At 33.4% G+C, this 17,671-nt stretch overlaps 1 protein-coding gene across 5 annotated transcripts in view; it reads left to right on the forward strand.

Annotated features, from left to right (window-relative positions):
* Positions 1–17,671, forward strand: part of LRCH1 (leucine rich repeats and calponin homology domain containing 1) — a 248,650-nt gene that overhangs the window by 153,608 nt on the left and 77,371 nt on the right. For all 5 annotated transcript variants that reach the window (XM_074217106.1, XM_074217103.1, XM_074217105.1 and 2 more), the window contains exon 4: positions 16,204–16,309. In XM_074217106.1, coding sequence (XP_074073207.1) covers positions 16,204–16,309 — 106 coding nt within the window. The remainder of the gene's footprint in view (positions 1–16,203; positions 16,310–17,671) is intronic.

Raw genomic sequence — 17,671 nt, forward strand, 5'->3', positions numbered from 1 at the left:
TTTATCATTTTCCATTTTTTGTCATCTCTGCTTCTCTGATGAGTCTGAAGTTAAGCTCTCAGAATTGCATTTTTCTAATTGGTAGTGATTTCAATCATGTTTTCATGTGACTCTTAACCTCCTGGGCTTCTTCCCTTGAGAACTGCCTGCTCATATTATTTAATAATTTGTCAACCAACAGATTTTCCCTATTTAATCTTAATTTTTTTATATTTGTTTGCTCATTTGCAATCCTTTTCTAATTTAATATAATCAAAATTACCCATTTTGTCTTCTGTCAGCCTCTGGTTAGTCAAAAACTTTTCTATCCATGAAGCTGGCAAGTAAAAAATTCCTTTTGTTTACAACCTTTTCTATCTAGATAGCCTATTTGGAGCTTTTCTCAGCATAAGATGTTGCTCTACATCTATTTTTTTCATATTGCTTCCAATTTTTTCCACAGTTTTGTCAGTTAATGAATTTTTATTCCACTAAGATCTTTATGTTTATCGAATACTAGGGTGTTAGATACATTTCATCTGTTTGTTGTGTACCTAATATGTCCCATATCAATCTCTACTTTTTAAATCTGTACCAAATTGTTTTTAATAATTACTGCTGTAGTACTATAACCTGAAGTCTAGCATACTAAGTCCCTTTTGTGTACATTTCTTTTGTCATTATTTCTCTTGAGATTCTTGAATATTTTCACCTTCCTTATGGATTTTGTATTTTTTTCTTGAAATCTTTTAGTAGTTTGATTGGTATGGCATTGAATAAGCAAAATAATTTAGCATTGTCATTTTTATTAAATTGACTCATCATACCAAACAATTTATATTTTCACAATTACTCACCACTGTCTTTATTTCTATAAAAAGTATTTTTATAGTTGTGTTTTTATAGTTATTTGTATCTCAGAAGATAGATGCTATTGTTTTAAGCATTCTGTGGTAAATCTAAATAGAATTTTTTTCTAGTTCCTTTCTCTTTCCTATTTCTATTTCCAGCTAACATGAAACAAACACAGTGGTGTTTTAAAAGAATTTATTTCATGTTAGTTGGTTCAAAACATTTATTTACTTATTTATTATCTCCTTAGAAATCTTTAAGTATAACAGCATAAATGCAAAAGGCGATGGTTTAATTTCTTCTTTATTATAGCTATTTATTTAATTTTTTGGCTTATTACCAGAACCATCATTTTAAATACAATGTTAAATAAAAAGTGATAGCAATGGAAATTCTTGTTTCATCCCTAAATTTATTGAAAAATTCTAGTTTATCTTCATTATAAATAATGATAGCTCTTGGTTCTAGATATAAACTCATTTTAAGGAAAGTCATTTATTCCTATTTTCTAGTTTGTTTTAATAGAAAATATATTGTAGTTTAAAATAACCTTTTGTATCTGTTGATATAACCATGATATTTTTATTAGTAGTATAGTTAATTGAGCTTCTTTCCCTAATTATCAAACTAATCTGAAACCCTGGCATCAATCCAATCTAGTCATAAAGTAATATTCTCTGTGTTGTGTTTTTTAGTCTTCTTGTTAACATTATATTTTAAATTTTAAAGAAAAAAAACAGCTTCCTTAGAAGAATTCTTTCAGGAAATGATTTATAAAAAAGATATTATGAAACAAATGAGAGCATTAGGGAAAGGATCCACAACTTAATTAGAAGAGATATAAAACCTTACTCTAGTAACAAATTACCTAAAAATAAGAATAGATGAAATGGAGATTAATTACTCCAGGAATGTTTAAAACAAAGTTAAAAGAATGAGGAAATAGTGGGAAACAAATCAAGGAGATGTAACTTACAAATCTTAACATTAATGGAAATCCAGGACCAAAAAAAGAAAAACCAAGATGCTAGATATTATATCTCAAGAAGGCATTCAAGATAATTGACTATACATATTAGAACAAGAAAGCAATTTAAAATAGAATCACTGATCACTTTCTGAAAGAAATCCCCAAATGAAAACCCCCTGGCATGTCATTGCCAAAATCAAGAGCTTCAGACAATAAAACCAATAACAACTATAAGCATTCAGAAATAAAGAATTCAAATATCTAAGAACCACAATCAGGATCACATAAGCTTTAGCCACTATCATGGCAAAGAAAAGGAGAACTTGGAATAAGATCAAACCATAAGATGAAAAACAAAAATCCTTAATCAAAAATAACTTACTTGGAAAAATTGAATATAATTCTAAAAGACAAAAAGCTGTATTTACATGAAACAGATTTTCAAATAGTCCTGATGAAAAATCAGAGCTGAAAAGGAACTTGAAAATATAAATCTGGTAGTCAGGAGAAAAATAAAAAGTAACCAGAAGGCTATTTATAAGGATGAATTGTTTATATTTTAATGGGATTAATCTTAAAAGAATTCTTTCAAAATCCTAATGTCACAATGTTTCATAGAACTAGTTATGGCAGAAGTCCCACAGATAGTTTTGTTTTATTTGAAGATGCTATAATGAAAGAGGAAGAGAAAACATTAGGGGAAATGGGGGGGGAAATGTAGAGAAATTTGATAAAAAAAAAAAACATAGTCCAGTTGTATAAGTAGAAAATATATGTAATTGTAGAAGTAATGGGAGGAACAGGCATCACCTGAACTTCATTTTCATTTAAATTGGACAAAGGACAGAACCCATAAAAACACTCACCAATATCCATATAAAGAGAAATATACTGAACTTAGGAAGGATAGAGATAAGAACAGAAAAAGGGGAAAGGGAAATATAGGAAGAGTATATTCAGGAAAGGATTTGTACTTAGTAAAATAAATCTTAAGCTTGGAAAGGGACTAGTAAAGAGAGGGTTCAAAGAGGGGAAAAAACTAATAAGGATATAAATGGAGAGAGCTGTATAGAGAAAAGAATAAAAGGAAGGGAAAGAAACATGCATAATTTTGAATGTGAATGAGATGAAGTCACACATAAAATGGAAAAAGTTAGCAGAATGGATTAAAAAGCAAAATTCAACAATATGTTGTTTGTAAGAAATGTACTGGAAACATAAAGACCCAGAGTTAAAATAAGTTATTGGAGCAAAATTTATTATGCTTCAGGTAAACAAAAAAAAGCAAAACTAGCAATTGTGACTTATACAAGGCAACAGCAAAAAAGACAATTTAATTAAGAGGGGGGAAAGGAAAACTACAGTTTGATGACAGGAAACATAGACAATGAATTTTTTCAGTAATTTACACACACACACACACACACACACACACACACACACACACATACACATATAAAATCTCCAAATGACCCAACTGGGATATTCAGAGGAACAACTAAATAAATTTGAGAATTTACCATATGAGAAATATACCATAAAAGTATAATGGGGGACCTCAATTCATCCCATCAGTTCTAAAGAAATCTACCCCCCCCAAAAAAAGAAAGAAAAAAACCTCAAGAACTAATGAAGCCAAGGACCTGAATAGAATTTTAGAAAAAAATAGATATCATATACTTCTGGTCATTATTGAATTGAAATATAAATGAATATTCATATTTATCAGCTATGTATGACTTATTTACAAAAATTAATCATCCTTAGAATATAAACACCTGACAAATGCAGAAAAAAAATAAATATTATGCACAGCCATTAAGGGGTTTTCACTAAGCATCATACAAACCAGAAGGAAAAGAGTCATAGAACTGTGTTCTTTCATTAATTTAATTCAGACAAATAGAGTATCAAGGCTTAAAATGAATCATTCAATAGGAGAAGCTTATCAAAGCAGAGTTGGTAAGGTAGTTTAACCCAAGATGGTTCTTTCGATCAAACAGGATACCACGGGAGAACTAAATGTCCTTCAGAAAGCTGCCTCTGAGCTTCCTATACCCAATTCCACCAAGCTCTGTGTTCCCCTTCCTCCTTAATACACCTGATAGGTAATTCCCAATCACTTTCATACTAGGAAGGGGCCAATTTTTAATCAGACATCTAAATGACTTCTATCTGTGATGTCATAGGGAGGGAAACCTTAAAGAAATAAGAAGAAAGTATTGGCATTATGTTTGGGCAAAGAGAGGGGCACACACAAGGATTTAGAGTAAAGACAGCTTTCCACAAATGAACCATGTGCTCTCTCCCAGTGGTCAGCATAGCATCTGGCTCTCTGAAGAGTTTGAGTAATTCCCAAGCACACAGGATGTAATAAAGTGCCATAAACTTCATGAAAATAGATGTTTTGTTAATCATTCTTTGAAGAATTGGGAAATGCCTACATTGCACTAAGGACCATTTTGTATTTTTATTTTGCTTTGTCTATATTGGTATTTTTTCTTATCATTGTTCTAACCAATTGATGATGTAGACTGTAGATATATCTGATTCTGAATGACATATTATTCCCTAATTATATAATGTTTCATTGTTATACTGTTTTAATCTCATGGCATCTATCTTCTCATGTTGAAAGAAGTATTAATGTAATATTTAGAGAAAATTTAATTTACCTAACTTCTGCTGATGGGCCTCTTTGTATCTAGTTTGCTAGGTGTCTTCACAGACAAAAGAGTCAGTAAGTTTCTGGATCATCTTCAAAGCTTTTCTAGCTTGATAATACCTACTGAAGAATGCACTCCACTAGCATCGGTTCAGAACAATCTCTCCCGAACAATGAGGGTCTGGATTAGTACCTTCATGAAAGAATTCAGTCTAGGCAGCATGAATGGAAGGATGGTGTTCAGGATGACTATTATTAATAATCTCATTTGGAATATTTTTAGAACCATAGTTTCAGAATTAGAAGGGGGAAACCAGAGATTCCAGCCAAAAAGGAATTTCCCCTCTCTAATACATCCCCCCCCCCACACACACACACACTGCTTAAAGACCTCTATTGATAAAGAACTACCTTGTCCCTTCTATTTTTTTAGGAAAGATATAGGCAAGTTGGAATATATACAGATGAGGTCATTCAAAATGCAATGAACACTAGAAACTGCCTTGTGGAGTTGAACTGAAAGAACTGGAGAAAAAGAAAAATGGAAGGGATAGGGGAGACAGGTTGATACAGTATTTAAGTGCTATCTTGTAGTAAAGAAGTTATACTTCTTAGTCCCAAGGGGCAGAACTAGTAGAAACAGGAAGAAGTTACAGAGGCAGATTTTTGCCTAAGAAAAGGAAGCATTTACCTTATTTATTTTAGAAAGATTTTATTTATTTTGAGTTTTACAATTTTCACGCATTCTTGCTTCCCTCCCCCCACCCCACCCCCACAGAAGGCATTCTGTTAGTCTTTACATTGTTTCCATGGTATACATTGATCTCAGTTGAATGTGATGACAAAGAAATCATATCCTTAAGGAAGAAAAATAAAGTATGAGATAGTAAAATTACATAAGATAACATGGTTTTTTTTTCTAATTTCTAATAGTCTTTGGTCTTTGTTCAAAGTCCATAATTATTTCTCTGGATACAGATGGTATTCTCCATTGCAGATAGCCTAAAATTGTCCCTGGTTGTTGCATTGATGGAATGAGCAAGTCCATCAAGGTTGATCATCGCTCCCATGTTGCTGTTAGGGTAGACAATGTTTTTCTAGTTCTGCTCATTTCACTCAGCATCAGTTCATGCAGATTCTTCCAGGCTTCCCTGAATTCACAACCCTCCTGGTTTCTAATAGAACAATAGTGTTCCATGACATAGCATATACCACAATTTGTTAAACTATTGCCCAACTGAAGGACATTCACTTAATTTCCAATTCTTTGCCACCACAAACAGGGCTGCTATGAATATTTTTGTACAAAAAACATTTACTTTAAAGCTGTATCAAAGTAGAATGGGCTGCTTTGGGAAGAAGTACATTCCCTATTTTTGAAGGTCCTCAAGAATTAACTGAATGGCTATTTGGCAAGGAATGATTTGATATGCACGGGTCTTTGAGAATCCCTCCCAATGCTGAGATTTTGGAAACTCTAAATCTTTACTTAGTGGTGTAACCAAGAGAGAGGAAATACTTGTCATTTCTGACACAAAAAGAAGTATAGATATGTTACAAAAAAATTGTTTTGTCTGTTTATAAGCATAAATCATTCTCTAAGAAACTTAAAACACTCAAAACATATGATGAACCTATGCACCCCTTTACTTATATTCTAACTGCAAGAGAGAGACTGTTGGAATCAATCTCCAAAATGGAAGTTTATCGTTAAGCATTTATTCTCTCTCAAAACCCTGCCATAACTACAAGGTTCCTGGTGATAGAAGGCTCTGTAGGATATGCTCTCACTGGTAACATGATCAGAATCCAGCCCCAAATTTTTCATGGCAACCCAAAGGACTTATACATTTCTGCCCAGAAACTAATAATTGTATTTGTGTGTATGTGTATATATAAATTGGCACATATAAAATACATGTATGTATATTTAAAGTATGGCACATAAATATGTATCCACACATTTATACATTTATATTTTATTTCTTGAAGGTCCAAGAAAGACTTGAAAGTACCTATCATCTCTGAACTAAGAATAATATCATACTGATGATTAGCCCATTGGGAACAGGTTAGGGTGTATCAGGTTGTCAAATAAGGTTCAAAGATAATCAGAAACTGTTACAATTCTGACCATCACAACTCAAAGATTGAAGATCTGAGAAGAAAGACAATTCTGACAATTAACCCATTGAGTGATAGATTAGGATGTACCAAGTTATTGAATATTATCATATAGCACAGGCTGGTATTTGCCTAGAATTATTGCTGTGCCATCATTGCCTCACTGATATGGGAGGAATTGAAACCATTTAAGTCCAAGAGACTCCCACAGCATCCAGACCATCTCCAATAAACTTGTTTCCTAAATTCATGCCCTGGGATGGAACAAGTCTGGTAAAGCAAATGAGAAGGATACCTTGCGCATAATACCCCTTACTATAATAAACATAATTGTTCAATTTACACCTCCAATTTTTAGTTGATTAGTGTGATCAACTTTGATATGAAGGACAAGCAGTATGGAACTGATGACCTATTTGGGTCATTTTAAAAAAGACATAAACCTAATATCCCTTATTTCTTCTTTAATCTACTAATAGGTGTAATAATTTCTAAATTTTCAGATGCTTTTTGGGAGGTGAAAGTCTTAGCTGTCATATTTTCTCTGTCCCATTCAGATTATAAGTTTAATTAGTATTTTTCTCCATTTGCCTGCCTGCTTTTTTTTTCTTCATTTGCCTGACCTTAGAATTCACAGTGGTTGCTCAATTCATATTCTTAATGAAGAGAACCAAATTGATATCTGAAAGTAGACAAAAGAGGTTGGAATCTGAGGAAGTTCAGAAAAAGACAGTACTTTCAAAGGTCTTTGACATTTGACATTGGAATTATATGGATCCATTTATTCGAGCAAGCAGATCAGTGGTCATTTCCTAGGTTGATTTTGCCTTACTGTTCATCAGTTAACAAAAACTATAAAATACAAATAATTCATTTACTATAAGAAAACTATCCTAAGAATAAAGTATATTGAAAAATAAATGGCAGTTTCTACAAATCTATTGTGAGATATCCCTAAAGATTTCCTATACTCCATATACTTTATACATCTGACATTTATCTGTCAATGAACTTTATCCTTAGATTGTGTTCTGATAGTAAGTTAATATATAATAGTAATAGATATATTTAGTCTTCCTGTTCTTTCATTTATTTGTGCCCTCTTGTCAATTTTTGTAAGTAAAACTTGATTTTGATACATATGAAAGTTGCCTCACCAAATGAAGTCTCAAGATTGATTTCAGTACCTTTTAAAGAATCACAGGTCTAATTTCATAGAGATAGAGATTAAGATATTGCTCCCACCCCTCTTGATTTTTGCTTATCTGAGTTTGTCTGGGTCTTACTGTTATGTCTTTGCCACAGTGATAGTCTCCAAAACTGGTATTCCAAAGACATTAAGAAAAGGCTTAATAATTATCAAGGATGAAATTGTCTTTGATTACTTGACACAGCCATTATTGCTAAAACATTGGATGGCTCTATGTTGAAGACATGGGGAAGCTCTTCAACAAGGGTCTTACAGAAAAAGCACCCTCATACAGTACACTGAGGAACATAGAAGCATGAGAAAAATCACCCAGAACATCAAACTCCTAGAGATACACTATTCCAACAATCTAGTCTCACCTGACACTTGGTGGTTCATGCTCTGGCTCTCCTCTCCTTTTCCTCTCCTTTTCCTCTCCCCTCCCCTCCCCTCACCTCCCCACACACATTCTCCATTCTCCCTCTTTTCCTATTTGTCTCCCTCTTTATACAATAGTCACAGCCATAGCTTCAACCAGCCACCAGTAAACACCAGTCCAAAGTTTATGGCTCTTCCTGTTTTTTTAATCTATTGCTGGCAGCCAACTTCAGAAGTGCAAGGTAGATGGATGCTGTCCTCAGCATTACTACCAGCAGCGATTGCTTTTTTGGCTTCCTTTAATGGGGTCAAAGACAAGGTGGCAGTTAGAGTAATTCTTTGGTAAAGGGCTATTATTGTATTTCCTTTCAAATAATTCCTAGAGATATTCCTTAAATCATTGTTTCCATCCAATAGTTGGAAAACCATGTTCTACTTATTAAAGCTCAAAAACTGGTACAATACACTATATAAATTTGAGCTCTAGTTACATTGTTATTATTTTCTAATGTGTTGGAGAATGCTTTGCAAGTGAAAAGGCTAGAGTATACTATATGTTTAATACTTGCAGACCAGTGTGAAAAATTTTAAAGCTATAGTTTAATTTTATTCACTTATGATGATTACTTGTGATTCACTTATTCACTTTATTCACGTATATCTTGGCATTCATAGTCTTCCAGTTTTTTTTTTCCTTTTATGTAATACCTTGGTTAAATATCCTCACACCATTACAATTCTTATGAATCCATTTGAGAAATAGATTAGACTAATAACATTTTAGGACTGCTGTTTTTGTAATGATAAATTGAAAATGTCATTTTAAATGGGGACTGTTAGAAATTCCTGTCCATTTCAGAAGCAAGATAAATATAGCAATGCACTGATCACTTCTCTGGAGGGGGAAGTATACACTCAAATGTACATAATATTTGAGTTTATTGTGCATCATTAGCATTTTCTCCATCACTTTCTTAAACTCAGAGAAAGAACAGAGCAATAAACCAAGCCCTGATTGATAGTATTTGCCAAATTTCAATGCATAAACTTTTCCCACTGAAAATTTAACAGTTATCAGCAAGTCAGTTTACACTGACTCCAGCATAGCCTTGGATAAATATTACTGTACTTTAATTTTTAGTTTTTGAGCTTTTCTTGAAGTGTATGCTGAAAAAATGGCTTGAATTTTGATAAAATAGTTCTAAAAATAGTTTTTTGGGAAACAGTTGTTTTCATATTTTCTGTGCTGAACTCTCAAGCCTAACACATTTTTATCAGCTAATTCCACTCTTACTTTCTAGCTAATTAAAACATAATTTCTTAAGATGAATTTTTTAATCACAAAATTCATTTAACTTCTTTAGAAATCAGAGAGGATTCCCAAAAAGTGTAACTTTTGATTTGGTATATACAAAAAATGTTAATACATTTTGGAAATATTCTTAATTTTAAAATACTAGGTCTGACAGCTTTTTCTCATTATTTTGTCAGGAGAGGAAGTAACTGACAACAGTTCAGAGTATTATTAACAAATCTGACCTTCACTAAATACCCTTCAGAGTTTGAATGGACAATTGAACTATGTGTTTCTAATTGTCTTCAGACATCCTGTAAGTCAGAAGGAAAAACTTGCTTCCCTTACATAAATTGTAGGACTTTTTTAAGTTAATAAATTTCTGAGAATAATTGCTGAAAATAAATTCTTCATTTATAAATTATATATTTCTGTTTGGACAATCTTTTTATTTTTAAATTAAGTAATTTATTCATTTGGGATCTTGTTGAAAAATATTTTATGGGGGTGGCTAGGTGGTGTAGTGGATAAAGCACTGGCCCTGGAGTCAGGAGTACCTGGGTTCAAATCCGATCTCAAACACTTAATAATTACCTAGCTGTGTGGCCTTGGGCAAGCTACTTAACCCCATTTGCCTTGCAAAAACCTAAAAAAATGTTTTATGGTAGGAACAAAAATGTGTCCTACTGACCATTTTCTACTAAAATATTTACAACGTAAATGTGCTCTGAAGTAGGGTAAAAGGAGTTATCTCTAGAGACCCTATTCCTAGTAATATACTTCTAAATCAATCAATTATTTCATTCTCATGTTTTTTTAGAAGGTCAGAAGAATATTGCTTTGTTGACTACTGGAAATTTTAAATTTTATAGTTCAAAAAGAAACCCTAGCTTTTTCCATTGATTATAAAAGACTCTATAGATATGACCTATTTTAAAGCATCATATCTGATTTCTTTCTCCTATTTTTAAAAGTTAGATACATCATGTGAACTTCTTTAAAAACAGCAAGTCAACAAGTTAATAAACATTTATGAAGTGCTTACTATATAGTAAGCACTGTTAAAGGTGGAGATACCAAGAAATTTGAGCCTTATACATAACAATTCATTCAACCTCTCAACCACCCCAATAATTGTCTATAAGTAACTCATATATTGTGCTGCTTTCATTTTTTAATTAAAAAATAGCTGTAATATATTTGGAACTCATTCACACATATACACATACATACATACATGCACACATACATACACACATACACAAATATATTCCTCATTGTACAGGTATAGGTGTTACCTAGAAATACATTCTCTTTATTTCTAGAAAGAAAAATGTATATACACAAAGATGTCTATTTTTAAAGACTAATAGAAGTTGGGCAAGACATATACCTTGTCACTTTAGAAACCTTGTGTACAAAAAAGGCAATTATATTAAGATGATCTGTTTGTTGGATATTTCACATAATAATAATTCACATGTTTGTAAAGATGGTGCTCTAATTCCTGCTTTTTCAAATGATGAAGTAGATTCAGAAAATCAGTTTATTCCCATATCAAAGTAAAAGACTTAGATAAATGATATTGCTCTGTCAGTAATTTCTAGTAGAATTATATGTAATCTTACCCAAGATTACATTAGATTGCCCTACTGCATAGGGTTATAGATTACTGGATTCATTGTGCAGTATATTGGATGGCAAATGCACTTCATTTGACTGTAAACATCCCTGCCTACACAGCTAGAAATTTGTTTGCTCATTTTGCAGCAAGCTAGCAAACAAGGAAGAAAACATACATTTTAAAAGTAAAACATTTCATTGAGATTAAAATAATTAGTTAAGGAAAAGAAAAATATACTCTCGGAGACTTTTCTTCTGGAATTCACATTTGAAGGAGAGATCATGGCATATGGCTCTTGTGTGATTGGCACTGAAAGTTTAAAAGATCCATTCTTTTAATGTCTGAATCTCTGGAGTGTCAGTCCATATTGTAATAGTAAATCTTTTTCCTTCCCTCATACCGTGACTTTTCCTCCTCATTTCACACCCCACTTCCATTGGCTGCAGTCTGGGACTACTCATCCCTAAGATCTTTTCTTCATCCTTCATTAATTCCTAGCCTGTACTAGAGATTCTGTATAATATATAAGTTGAGAATGGAAAGATGTTAATAATTAATAAAGCTAATAGTGTCTCCTTCATTTACTTATCTCCCCTCACACCTACAGTGTCCTGTTTTTCATCCAGAGTCCAGCCCTTAACTTTGATAAAGTCCCAGAAATCAGAAAACTCGAATTTTACTCTCTACTATGTGGGCAAACCATTTCTTCCTTTAAAAATTAGGGAGTTGGACCTTGCAAGCTATACATTACATACATATATATATATATATAGATATAGATATAGATATAGATATATGAATGACTATTTTGAGACAATGGTGATTTTCCTTTAAAATGTAGATTAATTTTCATAATTTCTGTTTGTTAATATACAAATTGGTTTTATGACCATGTCCTGTGTATTACTTTTAATTTTCATGTTTTCCCATCTTAGGGGGAAAAAAAGAGAAAGACAAGAGAAAGAAATAAACTATATAAGTATAATTATGTTTATTATTATTAAATAGTATTTGGAACATATATCTATACTCATTTCTCTTGTTACAAAATGGGTTTTAGATATTGAGTTTAATGCCTTTGAGGTAAGAGAGTTGGAGGGGAGGGTGTTAAGTTTTTGCGTAAGTGAAATGATGAGTTCCAGAGTTTCTAAGTTATAGCTTGCTGGGACTTTATAAGAGAATATCCTATGGAATTAGAGACTTAAAAGCAAATATGTATAAGAAGAAAATCAAAACAAGATATAATATCAAGATATCAAAAGTTGAACATAGGGGCAGCTAGGTGGCGTAGTGGATAAAGCACTGGCCTTGGAGTCAGGAGTACCTGGGTTCGAATCCTGTCTCAGACACTTAATAATTACCTAGCTGTGTGGCCTTGAGCAAGCCACTTAACCCCATTTGCCTTGCAAAAAAAAAAAAAGTTGAACATTACAGGACTATAAATTATCCAAAGTAATATTTATGATTTGAAGTGCTACTCAATTACGGATAATGGGTTATCACTATTTCTAAAACAATCTCCTTCCTACAGCACCTTAGCCTTGGAAGCAAACCACATTGGTAAAAATGTGAGAACAGCATATCTTATCTCCCAGTACAACATATCGATTGGTGGCCACAAATAATCAAGTATATTGCCCATTTGTAAATTATTCATCAATAATGAATAGTTTTCCTTTCTCAAAGAAAGACTTATATTGGACAGGGTTTGTATAAGAAGACAGAGGGAAAGAGAGGAAGTATGGAAACCCTTTTTCTTTGCTTCATGAAAACATATCTCTGATGTCCTTTAAAAACCTTCACTGACATCAAAACTGTCTGGTTTTGGCTAAGAAGTGGAGTGATGGACCAGTGGAATAGACTAGGTGCAAAAGAGACAGCAGGACATGATTATAGTAATCTGCTTTTTGATAAACCCAAAGAGTACAGCTTCCGAGATAAAAACTCTCTTTGATAAAAACTGTTGGGAAAATTGGAAATTGGTATGTCAGAAATGTGGATTAGACCAACATCTCACACCCTATACCAAGATAAGATGAAAATGGGTACAGGATTTAGACATAAAAGACAATATTATAAGCAGACTAGGAGATCAAGGAATAGTTCACCTGTCAGATCTATGGAAAGGGAAACAGTTTATGACCAAGGAAGAGATGGAAAACATCATTAAAAATTAGATAATTTTGATTACCTTAAATTAAAAAGCTTTTGCACAGACAAAACTACTGTAACCAAGATCAAAAGAAATGTAAATTGGGAAACAATTTTTGCAACTAGTATTTCTGACAAAGGACTCATTTCTAAAATATATAGAGAACTAAGTCAAATTTATAAAAAAAAAAAAGCAAGCCATTCCCCAATTGACAAATGGTCAAAGAATATGTAGAGGCAATTTACAGAATCAAAGCAATCCATAATCATATGAAAATTGCTCTAAATCGCTACTTATCAGAAAAATACAAATTAAAGCATCTCTGAGGTACTACCTCACACCTCTCAGACTGGCCAATATGACCAGAAAGGACAATGATCAATGTTGGAAGGGATGTGGGAAATCTGGGAAACTAATACATTGTTGGTGGAGCTGTGAGCTCATCCAACCATTGTGGAGAGCAATTTGGAATTACTCCCAAAGGGCAATAAAAATATGCATACTCTTTGATCCAGCAATACCTCTACTGGATCTCTACACTGAAGAGATCATCAAAACGGGTAAAAACATCACTTGTACAAAAATATTCTTAAGAGCTCTGTCTATGGTAGCAAAGAACTGGAAATTGAGTGAATGTCCATCATTTGGGGAATGCCTGAATAAATTGTGGTATATATATGTTATGGAACACTATTGTTCTATTAGAAACCAAGAGGGATGGGAATTCAGGGAAGCCTGGAAGGATTTGCATGAACTGATGCAGAGTGAGGTGAGCAGAACCAGAAGAACATTATCATTGCAACAATCAGGGACAATTTTAGGGTATCTGTGATGGAGCATAATCATCTATATCCAGAGACTAAAGACTATTATCTTAAATTTTTTAAAGTTATTTTATTTTTAATCTTATGTAATTTTGCTCTCTCATATTTTATTTTTTCCTTTAGGATATGCTTTTTCTCTCAACACATTCAATTTAGATCAATGTATAGCATGGAAACAATGTAAAGACTATCAGACTGCCTTCTGTGGGAGGTGGGGGAAGGGAAGCAAGATTATGGGAAAAATTGTAAAATTCAATAAAAATTAAAATAAAAAAACTTTTAAAAAGCCCTTCACTGGATTATACTGTCTTTGTAAGCTCTCATTCTATGACTCCTCTCTCAGCCTTACCACTTGAAATAGAGTCTTTGTTTGATTCTTTCCCTTCTCTCTTCTGAACCCTCTAGTCTGGCTTTCTACTTAATCACTCAACTGAAACTGCTTTATCCAAAGTTACCAGTGACCTCTTAATTGTCAAATTTAATATGTTTCCTCATTCCTCATCCTTATGAACCTCTCTGTAGCACTTGGCACTGAAGGTCAACCACCTGCTCTGTTCAGAAAACATCTCTTTTGAGAGTTTCATTCTCAGTTCTTTTCTTTCCTATCTGACCACTTCATTTTAATCTTCACTACTAGCTCACTTTTACTTTATGCCCCTCAAAACTTTGTTCTGGTCCTGCTTCCCTTGTTTCTCTAAACCAAAAGTTGCTAATCTGGGGGCATGTGAATTCATTTTTTTAAAAAAAAAATTGAGGGGCAGCTAGGTGGTGCAGTGAATAGAGCAACGGCCCTGGAGTTATGAGGACCTGAGTTCAAATCCAGCCTCAGATACTTAATAATTACATAGCTGTGTGTTGTTGGACAAGTCACTTAACCCCATTGCCTAGAAAAAATTTTTAAAAAATTGATAACTGTATTTTAATTTAATTAGTCTCCTTTGTAATCCTATGTTTTGTTTTATGTATTTTAAGAAGAGATCCATAGACTTCATGAGACTACCAAAGGAGTCCATTGCCCAAAAAGCAGGTTAAGAATTCCAATTCTAAACTTTTTCATTTGGTGGCCTTCAACAGCTCCCATGAATTTATCACCTCAATGCAGATGAACTCCAATCTATGTATCTCTAGTCTCTCGCCAGAACTGATCCATATCTCTAACTGCTTATTTCAAACTGAATACCCCATAGACGTATCTAACTTAATTTTGTTCCAAACAGATTTCATTGATCCCTAGGTTTGAAAACCATTGTGGTCCTCAACTCTTCATTCTAACTCACCCCACTTTTTCCAGTCAATTACCAAACCTCACCATTCCTACCACCACTTCTTCCCATCCCTTCTCTTCTTTTCATTCACATAGCTTCCACTAGTCAAGGATCTTACTACTTCTCATCTGACCATAGTCTCCTATTTGGTTCCTTAGTTCAAGCCTCTCTCTGCTCCAGTGTACTTTTCACTCAGTGATCAAAATGATTTCTTGAAGTTCAGGTTGGACTTTCTTATCTCCATTCGACCACCTTCCCATTCAGTACACTCCATTGATTCCCTAATATTAAATTAAACTCCTTGGTTTGTAATTTAAAGCCTTAGAATTGACCATATTTTAGCTTTTTAGGCTTCTTACCCCTTATTCTCCTCCACAAACTCTATAACTAAACTGAAGTTCTTGCTGTTCTGCCCATATATTGACATTCTGTCTCATCTCCATCCTTTTGCATTGACTCTTCTCCATGCCTTGAATGCATCCCCTCTCTGATACGTCTTGGAATCCTTGGTTTCCTTGGAAATCAGCTCAAGATATTTTCTGCCCCAGGACCTTTTCTGGTCAAGGTTATCGTGTGTGTGTGTGTGTGTGTGTGTGTGTGTGTTTACATTACATATATGTGTGAGTGTATGTATGTATTATGTATTTTGCCTGTCATCTACCCTAATAGAATGTAATTTCCTTGGGGGTGTTTCTTTATATACTCAGTACTTTGCATAGGGCCAGATACATGCTTAATAAGTACTGGTTGGTTGATTGTTTAATTAATTGAAAGCAAAATGAAATATTTACCTCTGTATTAATATCAGTCCCTTCAAGGACTTCTGTCTTGGACTGCTTGATCCTTTGGAAAAATAATACATGGACTTCCTGTTACTTTTGCCACAGGATGTCAGCTGCAATGAGATCACAGCTCTGCCACAGCAGATAGGACAACTGAAATGTCTAAGGGAACTGAACATCAGAAGAAATTACCTTAAAGTTTTACCACCAGGTAAGAAAATCATTTAATCGCAAGAAACAGAAAAAAGAAACAAAACAGAAAATTCCTAATTTTCCAAATTGATTACTTTAGGATTTTTTTAAAAATTGAAATTAGATGAACATATGACTTGAATATCCAATGATAACAAGGTTGATTTCAGGTTGTGGGTTCAAGGTACAAATATAAAGTAAAAAGAAGCCACAAGACTTGGGGAAAAATTTGGCACAGTATTTAGAGGTAAGGTATTTTTTTATCTTGGAGTTTACATCCTTCAACTTGGAGCTTAGTCCCCTGAATGTATGTCTGAGTCATGAGAACCCTCTAGTTTTAGGGCTGTGCTCCTTAGGAAAGGTATAATCACTTCTGGAGAAAGTGAGTCGTAAGGGTTTCTGGATTTATCCTGGAAGTATCCGTCTTTTGTTTATCATTGCTTGTAATGACAGCTGCCTCTGACAGTGTTGCTTCAGGAGTCTTAGGACTGCTGCTGGGGCAACATTCATCATGGGAGGGATTTGAGTGTAATAGAAAGAGTGTTGTATTTTAAGTCAGAAAACCTCAGTTTCCTTACCTAAAAAAAATAATGCTGTTGGACCAGATGCTTTCTGAGATCCCTTCCAGGTCTTGATCTTTGACTTTATAATCTGAAGTCAGATGCCCGGGATTCAGATCTCCATAAAAGTTCTCTAGGTGTGGTCTGACTAAGAAGGATGTGACTTGAGAGTAGGGAATGGAGTTCAAAGTATTAATATTTCTTTTTCAATTTAAGTCTTAACTCTTAAAAAAAACTAGCTAATTCTTTTGTCATTCCTAAATATCTTTAATGATTTTTCTTTACCTAAAAGATATTTTATGGATAGCTATACTTTTTGTTACTATATTTTCTCCACAAAATTTTTTTGTATATTTAAAGCTGAAATGTTTCAATTTACAGTGAAACCTTTTTTGCTTAATTTCCTGAATATCAAGTTTCTGAAGAAATACATTAACAAAAAAGCTTTGATAATTCTCTTGGGCAGTAAATTTATACTTACTGTTTCTGCTTAGACATTTTTAGTACTACCGATCCCCTTCTATTTTATGAAGAAAAATGTCTTATCAATTTACTTTGCCCTCCTTTTGGTGTTTTGTGGGGTTATTTCGATTTTTGTCTTTAGACATATCTGTTCTGAGAATATACTTTGTCCTCTCTAGGACTTAACAGAGCCTGGAGTGGAGCAAAGATCATTCTCTCCTAAGTATTATTTTTCCTCTATTCCTTTCTTATTTTCCTGAATAGAGTATAGAACTCTCATCCCTTTTATTCCTTTTCTATGCCCCTTACTAGTCCTTAGAGGGAGACAAGTAATGTGCTGCAAGTGTAGCAATTGCTTC

The sequence above is a fragment of the Macrotis lagotis genome, chromosome 1 (assembly GCF_037893015.1).
Source record: "Macrotis lagotis isolate mMagLag1 chromosome 1, bilby.v1.9.chrom.fasta, whole genome shotgun sequence".
Classification (NCBI taxonomy): Eukaryota; Metazoa; Chordata; class Mammalia; order Peramelemorphia; family Peramelidae; genus Macrotis; species Macrotis lagotis.